General features: G+C 42.6%; 1 protein-coding gene across 1 annotated transcript; it reads right to left on the bottom strand.

Annotated features, from left to right (window-relative positions):
* Window positions 1–10,540: 10,540 nt before the first annotated feature.
* Window positions 10,541–12,579, bottom strand: LOC147896188 (7-deoxyloganetin glucosyltransferase-like). Its single transcript, XM_087382836.1, has 2 exons — window positions 12,038–12,579; window positions 10,541–11,936 (listed from the first exon to the last, which is right to left on the bottom strand). Exons 1-2 carry the CDS (start codon window positions 12,555–12,557, stop codon window positions 10,984–10,986), a joined length of 1,473 nt encoding a protein of 490 aa, XP_087238962.1. The 5' UTR covers window positions 12,558–12,579; the 3' UTR covers window positions 10,541–10,983.
* Between the last annotated feature and the right edge of the window lie 2,920 nt (window positions 12,580–15,499).

Raw genomic sequence — 15,499 nt, 5'->3', positions numbered from 1 at the left:
ACCGCCCATGAATAATAGCTGGATGACAGCTATCTTTATGTACTCTAGTTAGTGGCTCAGTTAGTATGCCACCTAGGTTAGTTGAGTTTGGTTTGAGACCCACCTATAGGGTTCATCTATTCCTTTTGTACTAGAGAGAGAGTTTTTTGGCTTTCACAACTAAGAAGAGGAAAACTGTTTTCAGCCTCCACCTTTGTGCGTATTCTCCCATTGTGTATGGGAGAAAGCTGTAAGTGAGACTCCTTACCTCTCTCCCACTCTCTTCATAGGATATCTTCATCACTATCACTTGTGATGATGAAATCATCAACATAAATGACAAGCAGCATAATGCCTTTCTCTGTTTTTCTCACATAAAGTGAAAAATCTACCTTGGAAATCTGAAAGCCAATAGTGACAAGATACTGTCCTATCTTGTCAAACCATGCTCTGGGTGCTTGCTTCAAGCCATACAAGGCTTTCTTCAACCTGCAAATAAACTCAGGATGAGCAGCATGAACATAACCTGGTGGCTACTCCATATAGACCTCTTCTTGCAAATCACCATGGAAGAAAGCATTCTTTACATCCATCTAATGTAAAAACCATCCCTTTGATGTAGCCATAGCAATGACTGTTCTTATGGTGGCCATCCTTGCAACCGGACTGAATGTTTCTTCATAATAAATGCCATATGTCTGTGCATACCCCTTGACAACTAATCTTACCTTGTATCTATTCACAGAACCATCTGCATTGTTCTTCACCTTATAAACCCACTTGTAGCCAATTGCATTCTTGTATTTAGGCAAAGGCACCAATTTCCATGTAGCGTTTTCTTCCAACGCATCCATTTCTTCATCTATGGCTTTCTCCCATTTTTCTTTTCCCATGGCTTGCTCAAAAGAAGTGGGTCCTTGTTCATGTATCACTTTGACCATATAGACATAGTGAATGGCTGTAAATCCATCATATTTCAACCTATCCACATGATACCTAACTCTGGTAGACCTGCGCAAAATAGGCTCACTACTAGGTGCTCTCAAAACATCCCTTGTCTTCCTTACTCCAGGTGTAACAACAGAAGGAATACCCAACTCATAATCAAGGCTCTAATCTGAGCCACTAGACTCACCATCCACATAAGAGTGACCTGCATTCACATCAACCATGGGCTGATCTACTTTCTCTTTTCCTTTTCGTGATACTTGCATACCACTATCTGCATTGCTTTGAGGAGATCCTCCTGATCTCCTGCCTATCCATGGCGAAGTATGTGGACCACTACTAGAGGACACTACAGGTCCACTAATATTTTGTAATTGCTGCTGTGAATTCTGTGCAGCATTACCATTTTGTGCATCTACATCATCAATCACATTTACTGGTTTATACCAGCTGCTCATCTCATAAGAAACAACATCCACTGTAAACTTACGAGTAGAAGGGTTATAGCATCTATACCCTTTTTGCTACAGAGAATAACCAATAAAGATGCACTTCTCAGCTTTTGGATCCAACTTGGATCTCAACTCATCTGGCACATGAACATAGGCAATGCAACCAAAAACTTTCAAATGAGAAATATTTGGTTTCCTACGAGTATCCCTCTCCTCTGGCATCATGCCATGTATTGCTGTAGTGGGAGTCCTATTCATTATGTAGACTACTGTAGCAACTGCTTCAGCCCAATAATAATATGGCAGGACTTTTTCGTTAAGCATGGCACGAGATACATCTCCAATATGCCTATTTTTCCTTTCTGCAAGTCCATTTTGCTGTGAGGTATGACTACATGAATACTGCTGCTTTATGCCATGCTCCTGTAGGAAACTTGCAAGCTCATTTGAGAGGTACTCTCCCCCTTTATCTGACCTTAGGCATTTTATTTGCAAGCTAAAGTGCATGTAATATGTAGTAAAACAAATAGAACAATACATTAAATGAGAAGAAGTAGACTTACCACGGTTGCCTCGAACGCATACCGTCTGCCTGTACCAAAGTGCGAAGTACCTACGACGTCCAGCCGTCTCTTCGCAGGCCTCCTCTGACCCTCGAACATTTCGGAATGGTCCCTATGTTGCTTCTTGAAGTACTTCCAATCAGCTTTGTCTGCCCAGCTGGGTTTAGCCAACCCCTTTGTGATGGAAGTACGCAAGGTTGATCTACGATGCTTCAGGACCAAACCCATGCGCTCTCGCATATAATCGTCATTAAACTCCACATTTGGCGGATTAGGGTATCTTTGTTTTAACTCATCGATCACCGCCTGCTTCTTTTGGGCATCTTGATACCGCCAATCGGTATTTATGCCGCTCTTAAAGTGATGACTCATCAACCTCCTCATGGCGGCCATCACTGCTTTGCCCTTTTTATCTTCTATTATCTCTCCGGCAGATGTGATTTGATAGGAGAGATCCCCTGATGAGTAAGGAGGACTGACAGTAGCAGAGTCTGAAGGAGTGGAAGCTGCGCGAGCACTTCCGGAGCGAGGAGTAGCAGTGGGAGTAGGAGAGGCAAAGGGACTTGACTCATACTGTGTCTCCGGACCAAGTGGAGACCTAAAGGAGCGTGAGTGTTCTGACTCGTCTACATCTCCCGAGTCAGCACAACATGAGCTGCCCATCCTACTCTTCCTTCCCTTGCGAGAGGCATGCGCAGGTGATGATCCCGCGGTCGAAGGGGCACGAGGGGATGGCTGGGCAGTACGTCCACCCGTCAGTGTAGGGGAGGGAATTGCTGAGGTCCTCTAAGAGAGCAGAGAGAAGAATCTCGCTGCCTCCTCATCGCTCATCTGTGCTACAAACTCATCGAGACTCCCGACAAAGCCATGCGCGGCTAGCAAAGGCCCTGTTTCTTTTTCAACCATAGCTTTAAAAGCTTTGAAATGCCCAAACACTTCACTTTTCTTTTTCATAAAATACACCCAAACTTTTTTGTTGTAGTCATCAATGAAAGTGACAAAATAATGACAGCCTCCAATAGATGCAACTTTAGTAGTCCACACATCAGAGTGGATTAATTCTAATGGCCTCTTACTCTCTTGAACATGTCTAGGAAATGGATTCCTTGCTTGTTTTCCAAATTGATAGGCTTCACATACCTTATGCATTTCTGCAACCTTTAACTTAGGCAATCCTGCAACAATATTTTGGGCCTGCATTAATTTAAGTCGCTATACATTAACATGACCAATGTGTTTATGCCAAATATCAATATCTGCAACTACACCTGTCCCATGTGCAAACATTGTTGCACTCAATTCAGGCATGTCCGCATCCAACGTAAACATCATGCCCTTCTTCTTCCCTTTTGCTATCAAGCGACCTTTATTTTTCATATCCTCAACAAAGCATCCATGAGGATTAAATCTGACCTGCAAGCCCTGCTCAACCATTTGACCAATAGAAACTAGGTTCTTGGTTATATTCGGGACATGAAATACATAAGACAGGTATTTCTTTTTTCCATCATGCATAAACAAAGGAATTTTACCAATCTGCACAATAGGATGTGCAGTATCATCACCAGTCTCTACAAATCCTGGTCTTTCCATTTTCCTTACATCCTGTATCCATTCTGCATGACCTGTCATGTGGTTTAACACACCTGACTCAACATACCACACATCATTGCTTTCTTCTGCACTTGTCACAAAATTGGTCATGTGCTACATCATAAACAGATGCTCATTTCTGTCATCACCTTGTCTACTAGAGGATGCATAATTGCCTTGCTGCAATTTTCCAGTCATGATGTCATTCTGCTTTTTATAGCAGTCTTTAACCATATGACCCATTTTACCACAGTAGTAGCATTCAACATTGTTGTTTGCATTTTGGCCTCTCTACCATCCACCACGACCTCTTTGGCTTCCCCCTGCCTCTAAAGTTACTAGATCCTCCTCCATAGAACTGGTTTTCTTGAATTTGCTGCATATTCTAATTTCTCCCACGGCCTCCAAATCGACTTGCTCTACCTCTGCCTCTACCTCTTCCAGCATTTGAGTAGAAGATAGCTTCTTTTGAAGTTTCTCCTGAAGAAGATGCACCACCATTTCTCTGCTCTTCAGAAATTAGAAGAGCAATCAACTCCTCAAAATCAGGAAAATTCTCATGGATGGCAATGGATGTCCGGAATGGTGCATAATCCTTTCCTAGACCATTCAAGGTCACAGAAACTAAATCATCATCTTCCATTGGCGACCCAATAGAAGCAAGTGCATTTGAAATCTTCTTCACCTTCATGTGGTAGTCATTGATGCTCATATTTCTCTCTGCACATTATGCAACTCTTGCTTGAGTTGCATTTTCCTGGCTTGTGTATTTGTGCTATACATTTTTGTCAAAGTATCCCACGCCTCCTTCAGCGTGCTTGCATCCTGAATATGCACAATCATAGAATGTGAAATACTGATAGATAGCCAGTACATAACTTTCTGGCTCTCTCATGCTAGCCTTTAAATGCCTGCAACTCTTGTTGATTGGGAACATTAGGAATAACTAGTTCTTGTTCAGCTCCAGTAATGAACTCCCAATAGCCTTTTCCCATAAGGAAATTCGTCATTCTAAACTTCCATGCTTGGAAGTTGTTCTTATCAAGCTTTTCAGTGACAATCTGTGAAAGAGCATCAGACGCCATTATAGAACATTGCAAAATATTCTGTCACTACAAAAAAACACAACTTCTATCTCTCAAGGGCAAATCTGCAAAACTGATGAGAGTGGTATTTGACCACACAGTCACTTCCTAGTGACGATTATGCATCAACAGGCAATAAGAATGATTCTGTCACTCCCAATATCTCTACGCACAAGCATACGATGTAATTTCTGCGATAACTTTTCACCGACCTGCAGAATAGTGGTCGCACAGCAAAAAATAGGGCACTTTCTTGAGTGCCTGTGGAGCACTTCCGCTACCAAAACGGGACCCGAAATGGCGTTGAATCCAAAAAAGCAATTTCACCAAGGGCTTTGTCCTCTCCCATAGCATATACTGCCCTCTCGCCACACCACAAAGGGTGTCCCAATCTAAGACAATGCACTCTTGCACTTTTCGGTTGTGCTACATGCAAAGATTTGCTCCCAAACTCAAAAAAATAGGAAAGCAACACTGATCCTCTTACTAGGACACCGCAAACTTGGTTTTCTTTCTTGAGATCCTCACCACGATTCAACCTCTCATACCATGTGAAGAGAGTGGGAGAGAAGGAAGGAGTCTCACTTATAGCTTTCTCATATACACAATGGGGGAATATACACAAAGGTGGAGGCTGAAAACAGTTTTCCTCTTCTTAGTTGTGAAAGCCAAAAGAACTCTAAGTACAAAAGAATAGGTGAACCCTATATGTGGGTCTCAAACCAAACTCAGCTAACTAAGGTGGCATACTAACTAAGCCACTAACTAGAGTACATAAAGATAGCTATCATCCATCTATTATTCATGCTCCCAACTGCATCTGCAGCTAACAAGTCGGTGACATAAATGCACAACGGTCACCCTAGCATATCACGAGCGGAGCTTGATATCTCAACATGCACTACTTGTGACAGGGAAGTACAAGGCCAAAAATATGGACGTGTACATGGCACCTTTAAGAGAGGAGTTATAGATCTTATGGAGAGGAGTGTGGGTCTTTGATATTTCCAGAGCTCCTAAACATACCAATGATATTTTGGTCAGGGTTATCTTGATGTGGACCATGCATGACTACCTAGGATATGGAGAGTGCACAGGTACGAGGTTGTGTCTTTACATGTATAATATAGGATTATGCTTTTATGACTCTCTTTTGCACGCATGTCTTATACTAACACATTCATGCACGCGTGCAAGACTTGTTACAAGTGGGTACCATGCTTGTTCTGTTTGTGGACTGGGTTTGAAATCGCTTGCACGATACTCCAAACATATGAGGAAAAATGTTTATGAAGGTCATGCTCGATACCTACTGCTAGACCATCTCGCGCGTGGAGGTTAGCTTGATCCAACACCACCATATTTGAAGGCAAGTGACTAGATTCAGGCTTGGAGGGTGAATGGAGAGGAACCTCCTTGTGGTATGAAGAAGCTATCAATCTTTCATGAGCTTCCTTATTGGGGTTAGTTACAAATCAATCATCTCTTGGATCCCATGTATATCTTCAAGAATGTGCGGGCTACTATTTGGGCACACTTGGTTGGTTCCAAAGACTCGAGAGGAGTGTGAGAAGACTTGTGTGCTATGAATAGGATGTCTCATCTGTGGCCCCAAGTGTGTGCTTCGGGAAAAGTTTTCCTCCCAAGAGCAACATGGATCCTCTCCACGAGAGAGGAGGCAGCAGTCAAGGCACACATTGCCCTTTTTCAAACACCCACAGGGTACATGTGTTGCTTGAAAGGAGCATTTTCAAAGGACAATAAGCTTAGTGGGCTCAAGTCCCATGATTGGCACAAGGTCTTACAGGTATTCTAAGCTGTAGGATTAGTGTACCAATAATCATGATGCGTTAGTGTAATTATGATTATGTTATATTATTGACATGACTTCTTTGTTGCTTTGATAGTTCATCCTCCCAATTATAGTAAAAGGGTGCTTACAAGAAGATGTTAGAAATGCTATATTCAAGAGGTATTGTGAGGTATGCTTACTATCAAATCGCATTGATTGCATTTCTTGAATTTGAGCTGAATAATTTGTAGACTGATTATGAATATATCTTTTATGGGCATGTGAAATAGGTGGATATCTCAAAAAAAGATCTCCATAGCGAGCATCGAGAAGGCTAGGGTGCACTCCATCAAAGCCGTATACTTGCTTGAGAAGCACTTTCCCTCGAGCATTATGACAACTCAAGTGCACTTGCTTGTGCACATAGTTGATGAGGTGGCCATTGCAGGTACCGTTCATAGTTGGTGGATGTTTTTTCTCAAGCGGTTTATGAAAACTTTGAAGGATTTGTAAGACAAAGAGCAAGACCAGAAGCAAGCATGGCAGAGGGAGGCTTGTGCAAGAGTCATTAGTATATATCACAGAGTTTCTTACATCCACGGATCCTGATATGCCGCAGGCTTGGCATAACAAGGATGATGATCGCATCGTTGGCAAGGTTCCCCAAGGAAAAGGGATTGAAAGAAAGATGAGCAAAGAGCAAATGGAGAAATTCAATAAGTTTTGTATCCTCAATAGCAAGGAGATGCAGAAGTGGATTGAGAGATATGAAGCAACCAAAGCAGAAAGAATAGTTGCAAGGAAGAGATTCAGAGTAATTTATAGGTGATCACAACTATTTCCATGGGATCTTGCCCTTCTCCCCACTCACATGAAACTTGATTGGCTACAACTAGCTCTACGTAAAGCTGAACGCGATGGAGAGACAATAAACGAGCACGAGCAAGAGTTATCATTTGGATGTATGATGCATGTAAATTTCTTACATCTTGAGGTAATTAAGTAATTATTTATGGCAATATACGCTATAAAATAGATGCATCTTCATTTTTTTAATGATGCTCTTTTGCAGTACAAAAAGTATAGTGCATTATGGTCATATGGATGACATTTTCACGTGGAATGCATTGATTCAGAGAGAGTCACATATGATTGTGGAGTCATGGCTAACTTCACACAAGATAGCCGAGCAAATACTTCGGAAACCAATCTTCTCTCCTCACACTTGGATTATTGTGGAACCATACGCAAAATCTATGAAATTGATTTCAGACAATTTAGTATTTTCATTCTTGATGTAAAATGGTTTAGAACTATTTACAATGGTCCCCATGCGACAGTGAGAAAAGACAGTAGCGGTTTCTTTGCAATAGACTCCACCAAACTTTGGACCAATGAAAGTGATATTTTTGTTCTTCTCGAGCATTGTGAGCAGGTGCATACTAATGATTTAATTAATTGAAGCCTTTGTTTTTAAAGATCCATTGATACATGTACTTAAGCATAATTTCATATATATAATTGATGGCATTTGGCACCCATCTTCAATATAGGTGGTTTTTCATCCGAATCGTTTTGATCCAAGATGATGGTACGTGATCCAAGTTGCACCACGAAGTAAGCAAATTTTTTAAGATAGAGATGTGGATATGGAGATGCCACTACCAATGCCGGATCCAATTGATCCAGATGGATCGAGCGAAGAAGATGAAGATCATAATATGAGCCAAGAGGAAGATGCGCATACTGACATCATACGGGAGGAAGATGGAGATCACGATATTGAGGAAGAAGATGACGATCATCAAGAATCACCACACTTAATTAAAGAAGATGATCAAGTCTTAGGTGAACATATGATGCTAGAGTACTATGATGATATAGAAGATCAACTCGGTATAGAGTTAGAGATAGACTTGTTTGGTGCATTAGACTTGGCTCAAGATGAAGCCATTGATGTAAATGCTCTTCATTGATTTTTTTCATCTCAAACTTGGACATGAATATATGAGCTTCAAACTTGATGTAAATGCTCTTGTACTTTTATTCTCTCAAAGGATCAACATGTATGAAAAGGAAAAAAAATTTGTCATTGGGAAAAACTATCTTTTAAGGTCGGTATGGAAAAAAACACTCTCTATAAAACATCGCTATAGGAAACTGTCGAGCAGTGTTGCTATATAACGACCATTCAGAAGTTTAATAAGTGTCGCTATATAGCGACGCTCTTTAAATGTCGCTGTATAGCGACACTTGTCTAAAGTCGCTATATAGCGACACTTAACGAATCTTGCTTTGATTATCGACGATTAGCGCCCCACACATGCTAAACATCGGTGCTCAAGCGTCGAAATAGAGCCCATGTGTAGAATTGTATCCAAACAAGTAGTTATGGGATGGGTGTGCCAGCTTGCATGTAGGTCAATACCACCTGAGGCCCATGAAAAGTATTGTGCCCATTGAATATGATTTGCATTGCCGTCCAAGCATTAAACACTGTTTTTTCCTTATTGTCATGCACAAAGCATCAAAAAACACTGTCCTCCATCTCCTCCTCCTCCCTCGTCCTCCTCCTCCCATCTCTTCTCGTTCCTCCTCGTTCCTCCCTCCTCCTCCTCCTCCCCCCTCCTCCTCCTCCTCCTCCCTCCTCCTCCCTCCTCCTTCGTACCTCCTCCTTCTCCTCCTCCTTCCTCCTCCTCCCTACTCCTCCCTCCCTCCTCCTCCTCCTCCCTTACCCCTCGAATTCGCGAAGGAGACTAGCTCTCCACTCCTCAACTTTGGACTCCTCCTAAACCCTACAACCCCCTCTAAACCGTGGAACTCCTAGTTAGCTCTCTCAACCCTATCCCCCTTTCGAACCCTAAAATCCACTTCTAAACCCTTGAACTCCCGCGGAGGCAAAATCCTCCATCAATCGTTATGATCAAGCTCTCTTTCTCATTCACACGTGCATGAGATCTGCTTTCCACGCTTTAGTCTACACCTCTCACCGGAACATGACCTGAGGACCTATGCTACACTTGCGAACATCTATGCTACAACGAGCAACAACACGACTGTAGGTGACCAATACCCTCAGAACCTGCACATGGGTAAAACAGAGACAACAATGACTTCAAAGATGCTTTAAACGCCTTTAGAAAATGTTCCCACTTACAACAACATATGGAATACATGAACACAAAATGTTTTCATCCACCGCCCAAAGACCATACATTCGCTCATCTTTTCTACACGAATGCCAAAATGAGTCCTTAAAATTTGCACAAAGCAAGGCATACATGATCAAAGTAAGAGATCAGCGCACAAAAATGCCTACAATAGCAAGAAAATCTTGGAGGAACCCAAAGCAACTGACGGTTTGAAACCAAAAAGAAACTGTTTGGGTGAAATTTCCACGAAAAGACATAGGGCTACAAACTTGAGACAACGTAACATGAACACATACTCCGCTAAGATACATCCACAGTGGACCCCAATCTTTTGTTTTGCAAAGGAGGTTCAAATACGGCCTTCAAAAACAAGTATCTTGACAAGAGAGCATACACATCCCTTTCACGTGTTCAAAATATTGATAACCTCTACTTCCACGTTGAAAAAGATGTCATGAATGAAATGCAAAGGATGAACAGTACCATATCAAGATGGATCACAATAACAGAAGCAAAAAAAATTCCCCAAATATATAACATCAGTATCCATTCATTGAACCCAAGATCCTTCACAAAGTTCAACATGTGGCATAAAACACAACAAGACATTCAATAACATCCGATGTCATATGCTAAACTTTTATTTCTTCGTGCCTTCAAAATTCTTGTTTCTTCCAAACATCTCCTCCTCTTGATCTTGCATTTTGGTAAGCAAACTAATAACGCTTCATTCCTATCATAACCACAACTTTGATGGTAAACAAATGCCCATATCTTTAAGTTTGGATGTGAGTACATGATCATCAACATTTTCAAGCCACCATCACTAGTCAATGCTAAAATGTTCTTCGAGCTCTTTCAACAAGTGCTTTCAAAAACACATTAGCAAAAGAAGTTCAACATCCGTCAAGGTGGTGATTTCCATATTGACATGGCAAAAGACACTAATGACTCGACCGTTCTTCAACACATAATGAACAAATTTAAATGTCATTTTCATATAAATGAGCCCACAACTGTTTATGAAAGCCAGCTCGACCATGTTTGGAGCAACATTCCATCCCACCTCACAACATGAGGGACTTACCGGTCTAACCATTCTATAACTTACATGTACTCTTAGGGTTTAGAAGGAATACAAAAAATATATTACTGCTCATAACATTAAACTCCTTCCACAAGCCTTCAACACAAGCTTTTGCTTTCTTATCCATGGCCATTGTGGGATTTACACCTTGTTTTAGAAACTTGTTTTAGAAAGGAAAACAAGGTGAATACATTCAAGAGGCCTGCCCAACCTAAGTAAAGCGCGTGAAATTTAGGAAATATTTTATCAATAAGGCTTCTCCAACCTAGCCTGGCGCCAATAAGGCTTCCACCATCCACGTGGCGGGCCAAAAATCTGTGTTGCAATAGTTCTCATAGACGGTGATTCATGAGTATTCCATTCACAAAGCGTCGCAAGTTCTCGTGCGAGCTACCAATGTCCTTGCGTACAGCTCTTCGTGCAGCGTCCCTTTTCTTGCTTGCTCGGCTTCTCATCTCCTCCGCTTGCTGCCCTTCCATCAACAATCTCACTGCCCTCTCCACCTCTCCCTTCTCTGCTTTGTTGTTTTCGTCCGTCTGCAGCTCCAATCCTATCTTCCATTGGGTAGATACCAACCAACAATTGAATATCTGGTCCAGGATAAAAGGCCATCCCAAAATCGGCACCCCCATGCTTATGCTCTCTAGCGTCGAATTCCATCCGCAGTGCGAGAAGAACCCACCAACTGCTGGGTGCGATAAAACCAGTGATTGTGGGGCCCATTGGATTATTTTGCCTCTGTCTTTGGTTTCCTCCAGAAAGCCTTCTGGTAGAGCTTCGAAGACATCGTCAGATTTCTCAATCAGTATATCGTTACGGATCACCCAAAGAAAACGTTGTTCAGAGGCTGCGAGACCCAACGCTAGCTCTTGGATTTGGGAAGCGGAATATTTCGTCAAACTCCCGAAGGCCACATAGATGACGGATGATACCGGCTGATTGTCTAGCCATTGACAGCAGTCAGCTTCCTCCCACAAGCTTGTTCCGCTACTTATATCGTTGGTGTTTTCTTCCGTTAGAAATGCGGAAGGTATTAGCGGACCAATTACACTGAGGCCTTGTCCAAGTGCTCTGCAAATGTCTGTTTCCAACTCTTCGAAAGAATTCCCTAGGACAACGGCCGCCTCGCCAATACGGCTAAATCGGTTTTCTATTAAGTTGTGGATCCAGAACCGGGCGTCCTTTGAAGACAATGTTTCAAAAGGAAGATCAGCTGGATGCACAGGCGGTAAACCCGGAATGCAAGTGACGAGATCCATAGGCTGTTTGGGTCCGAATGCCCTAACTGCAGACAACCAAGCACAGGGAGTCTAGTTCAGCCGAACAGTATATTGCAGGAGAAAATTGGGGGGATAACAATAGATTGATAGGAATGAAGAAATTTACCGTGGCTTTCGAATGGGTTGTGAGAAGTGGAGGTTATTTCGTCCACATGCAAATAGACGGCAAAAGTGGCCGCACTCTGAGGCCAGAAAACGACCTCAGGAATGCTGACTTTGTCGCACAAGCTCCGCGTCCAAGGAGCAAAGAAATCACCAATGACGCAGGTAAAAGGCGGTTGATTGTCGAGGGCAAGCTGGTGGATGAGGGTCAAGACGGCATCTTCGCCATGCTGCATGAAAGCGAGGATGAGCTCAGGGGCAAGGAAGTCGAGCTGGTAGTCGGGGGGGAGGCTATCGGGGACGGCGAGGAGGCGGACAAGGGGAGGGAGGGGGCGGGGGGAATGGGAGGAATGAGCTTGGGAGATGCGGTCGGCGAGGTGCTGGATAGTAACGAGGGTGGAAGGGACGCCGAGGGAGGCGAGGCGTTTGGCGAGGTGCATGAGGGGGGTGATATGGCCTTGGGCAGGATAAGGGATGAGGAGGACATTGGGATATTGGGCAGAATTAGCTGCTGGAACCTCCATAGCTGCAAGGTTGGAAGGTTGGCTGAGCTGCGGTCTCGCAAGGTACCATATCAAGTACTATAAACCACAAGCTCGCACGTAGAACCAACGATACATTCCATGTACGTAGAATCAATCCTTCGTTTGATATCTACAGGTCTCCTCGCGAGCTTTCCCCACCAATACAATCATCAACACTTTAAAGCTCGTCGACAAGCAACTGTACGTTTCAGAAGTCTACTTTCCCATAAAGCCATATACCTTTACAGCTCGTCTAACGCGCCAAACAAGTCTATCTCTAACTCTATACTGAGTTGATCTCCTATATCATCATCGTACTCTAGCATCGTACATTCACCTAAGACTTGATCATCTTCTTCAATAAAGTGTGGTGATTCTTGATGCTCATCATCTTCTTCCTCAATATTGTGATCTCCATCTTCCTCCCATATGATGTCATTATGTGCATCTTCCTCTTGGCTCATATTGTGATCTTGATCTTCTTCGCTAGATCCATCTGGATCAATTGGATCCGGCATTGGTAGTGGCATCTCCATATCCACATCGCTATCTTCAAAAAATTTGCTTACTTTGTGGTGCAACTTGGATCACGTACCACCATCTTGGATCAAAACGATCCAGATGAAAAACCACCTATATTGAAGATGGGTGCTGTGACGCCAAAAATTGATATTTTTAACTTGGCATTGATATTGTTTTTCTCTATGTTTGATAAGAGTTTGAGTATCAAGTGATAGCCTAGCAGCTCTCACTTATTTCTATTTTCTATGATATTGTATGGGATTGAGAGGATGAGTGGAATGGCTCATTGTAAATACCATAGGTATGAATTATAAATACCTTGGTATGGGGTGAGAGTTATTTGTGTATGGGATATTATGGAGTTTTTTAGAAAATAGGAAGAGTGAGTCATATAAAGAGCTGGGCTCATGTCCATGTGTTCCAATAATATAAGAGAGATCACATGCCAAGCGTGTGGAAGGCATGTGGAGGAGTGTGAAGTCAAGAGGAATCCTTCTAAAACTCCTATGTGGAATAAGGAGGATGTGGACATGTGGAAAAGAGAGGGTCCCTATGGGCTCCATGTGAGAAGACTCTTGACTTTCTCAATATTTTAAGAGTCTTGAGCATCTTTTGATGGGACACATGGCAAGAGTAGCCAAAAAGGACATGGATGGTGACATACGTGCTTATGTGATTGATGGGGAAAGGAATCTACAGGCAGCAATTGTAAATGGGTGAAGGAGGGTAACAAAATCTCTATAAAAGGAGCCCTCCTCTCCCTTGTTCATCAGAATCTCTTCCACCATTAGGCCTTATGTTGCTGTAGTTCTAGTCTCCCCAAGCCCCTTCTCTCCGGCCTCTTGTAGATATTCTCTTATGTAGACTCTTGAGTCCATCTCTCTCTAGTTTATTCTCTCTCTATGAGTAGTCTTGGAGCTTCCGCTCCCTCTTGTATATATGAAACCTCTTCTTCTCCCTTGTGTTTGTAGTATTGGAGTGGATTCTCACTCTATTTGTAATGAAGGGCACTTCAGGTTCTCTCTCTTGAGTGTCCCTTCCCTTTTCTTTCTTTCAAAGCCTTAAAAGTTCTTTCTATTCGGCTGCTCACTGTGCACACATGGTCCCTTTGTTTCTCGAGCCACCATGCAAACTTCTTCCCCTCTTCTAGGCGAAATCTATGAGGGGTGGATCGTTGATGAAGGTGGAGTCTTGAGGGAGCATCCTGCTCAGGCGAAATTAGCCTGGGTGGAGGGTAGTTTTCATGACAGTTTGACCCCCTGTTAGTGTTTTGCTCATAACTTTCTGCTCGGTAGTCTGATTGTAACGAAATTTATATCAGCACGAAGCTCTCTTCAAGGCGCATGTTTGTATGTGATCAGATCTTGAATCAGATATTGCTACAAAAAGTTATGAGTTTCTGTGTTTGACAATCTGTTTTCATGACAGTTTTTACCCCCGTCTAGTAAACTGTCCATAACTTTTTGGCTGCTTCTCTGTTTCTTACGAAACATATATTAGCGTGAAGCTCTCTTTAAGGCGCATGTCTTTATGTACTTAGATCTCGAATCAGATACTGCTGCAAAATGTTACGGGTCTCTGTGTTTGACAGTTTATTTTTATGACAGTTTTTACCCCCTTCCAGTAAACTGTCCATATCTCTTCAACCGTCTGTCTGTTTTCAATGAAACTTATATCAGCGCGAAGCCCATCTCAAGGCGCATCTCTTTCTCTGCTTGAATCTCTGATATCATGTCTCTACTGAAAGTTATAGGCCTCTGTGTCTAATGACAGTTTGTAGAGTGTTTTGAGCTAAGTGTAAAGGTGTCTATGAAGGAGGTGCAATGTTTCCTCGGAATCTACCAATCCGACCTAATCAGCCCCTTCAAACTCCTCGATATATATCAGTTCATGTCATGTTGAGCCGCAAGATCTTCTTTCAACAGCGTATCGCTCTTCTCTTTGGTGCAGACCGGCTGGCTGAGATTATGGCCTCTGGTGATCCTTTCCTTCTCCCTATGCTTGATTACAACATCACTTGGGATGTTACCATCTTCATTCTCATCTGAGGGAGGAAAGTATGGTGTGGTATCTTGGCATAAAAGCTTCTTTCTAATGTCCCCTTCTCAGTGATAAATATCTTTGGCTGTCAGTTCGAAAGGAGCAGGAAGTGAAGAGGTGCATGAAGTTTATTACCCCCAACTTCATGTCACATCTTTTGGTGGAGACGCCGGGTACGTTTGGTATTGGATTCATCCCACCTTACTAAACGGTCTCGGGTGTACTTGATTGCATGTTATGCCTAGAAGAGGCATGTGTTTTCTGATGTGATAAAGAACATGCCTGGAAGAACTCCGTTAGAAGAGGTTGTAGCCCGTTTAAGAGAACTTGAAGATTGTGAAGGTGATGCTCAAGCTATTCGCACAGTCACCATGATCATA

Source organism: Dipteris shenzhenensis, chromosome 12 (assembly GCF_047967505.1).
Source record: "Dipteris shenzhenensis isolate YYH24624 ecotype China chromosome 12, Dip_SZ_1.0, whole genome shotgun sequence".
Classification (NCBI taxonomy): Eukaryota; Viridiplantae; Streptophyta; class Polypodiopsida; order Gleicheniales; family Dipteridaceae; genus Dipteris; species Dipteris shenzhenensis.
Note: the sequence above shows the minus strand (reverse complement) of the source record. Positions and strands in the feature narration are given on the sequence as shown.

Excerpts from the sequence above, each read along its gene's own strand:
- LOC147896188 (XM_087382836.1), bottom strand. The coding sequence starts at position 12,557 with ATGGAGGTTCCAGCAGCTAATTCTGCCCAATATCCCAATGTCCTCCTC. Across the intron at positions 11,937-12,037 it reads CAACCCATTCGAAAGCCACG|TTAGGGCATTCGGACCCAAA; the intron begins GTAAATTTCTTC and ends GGTTGTCTGCAG.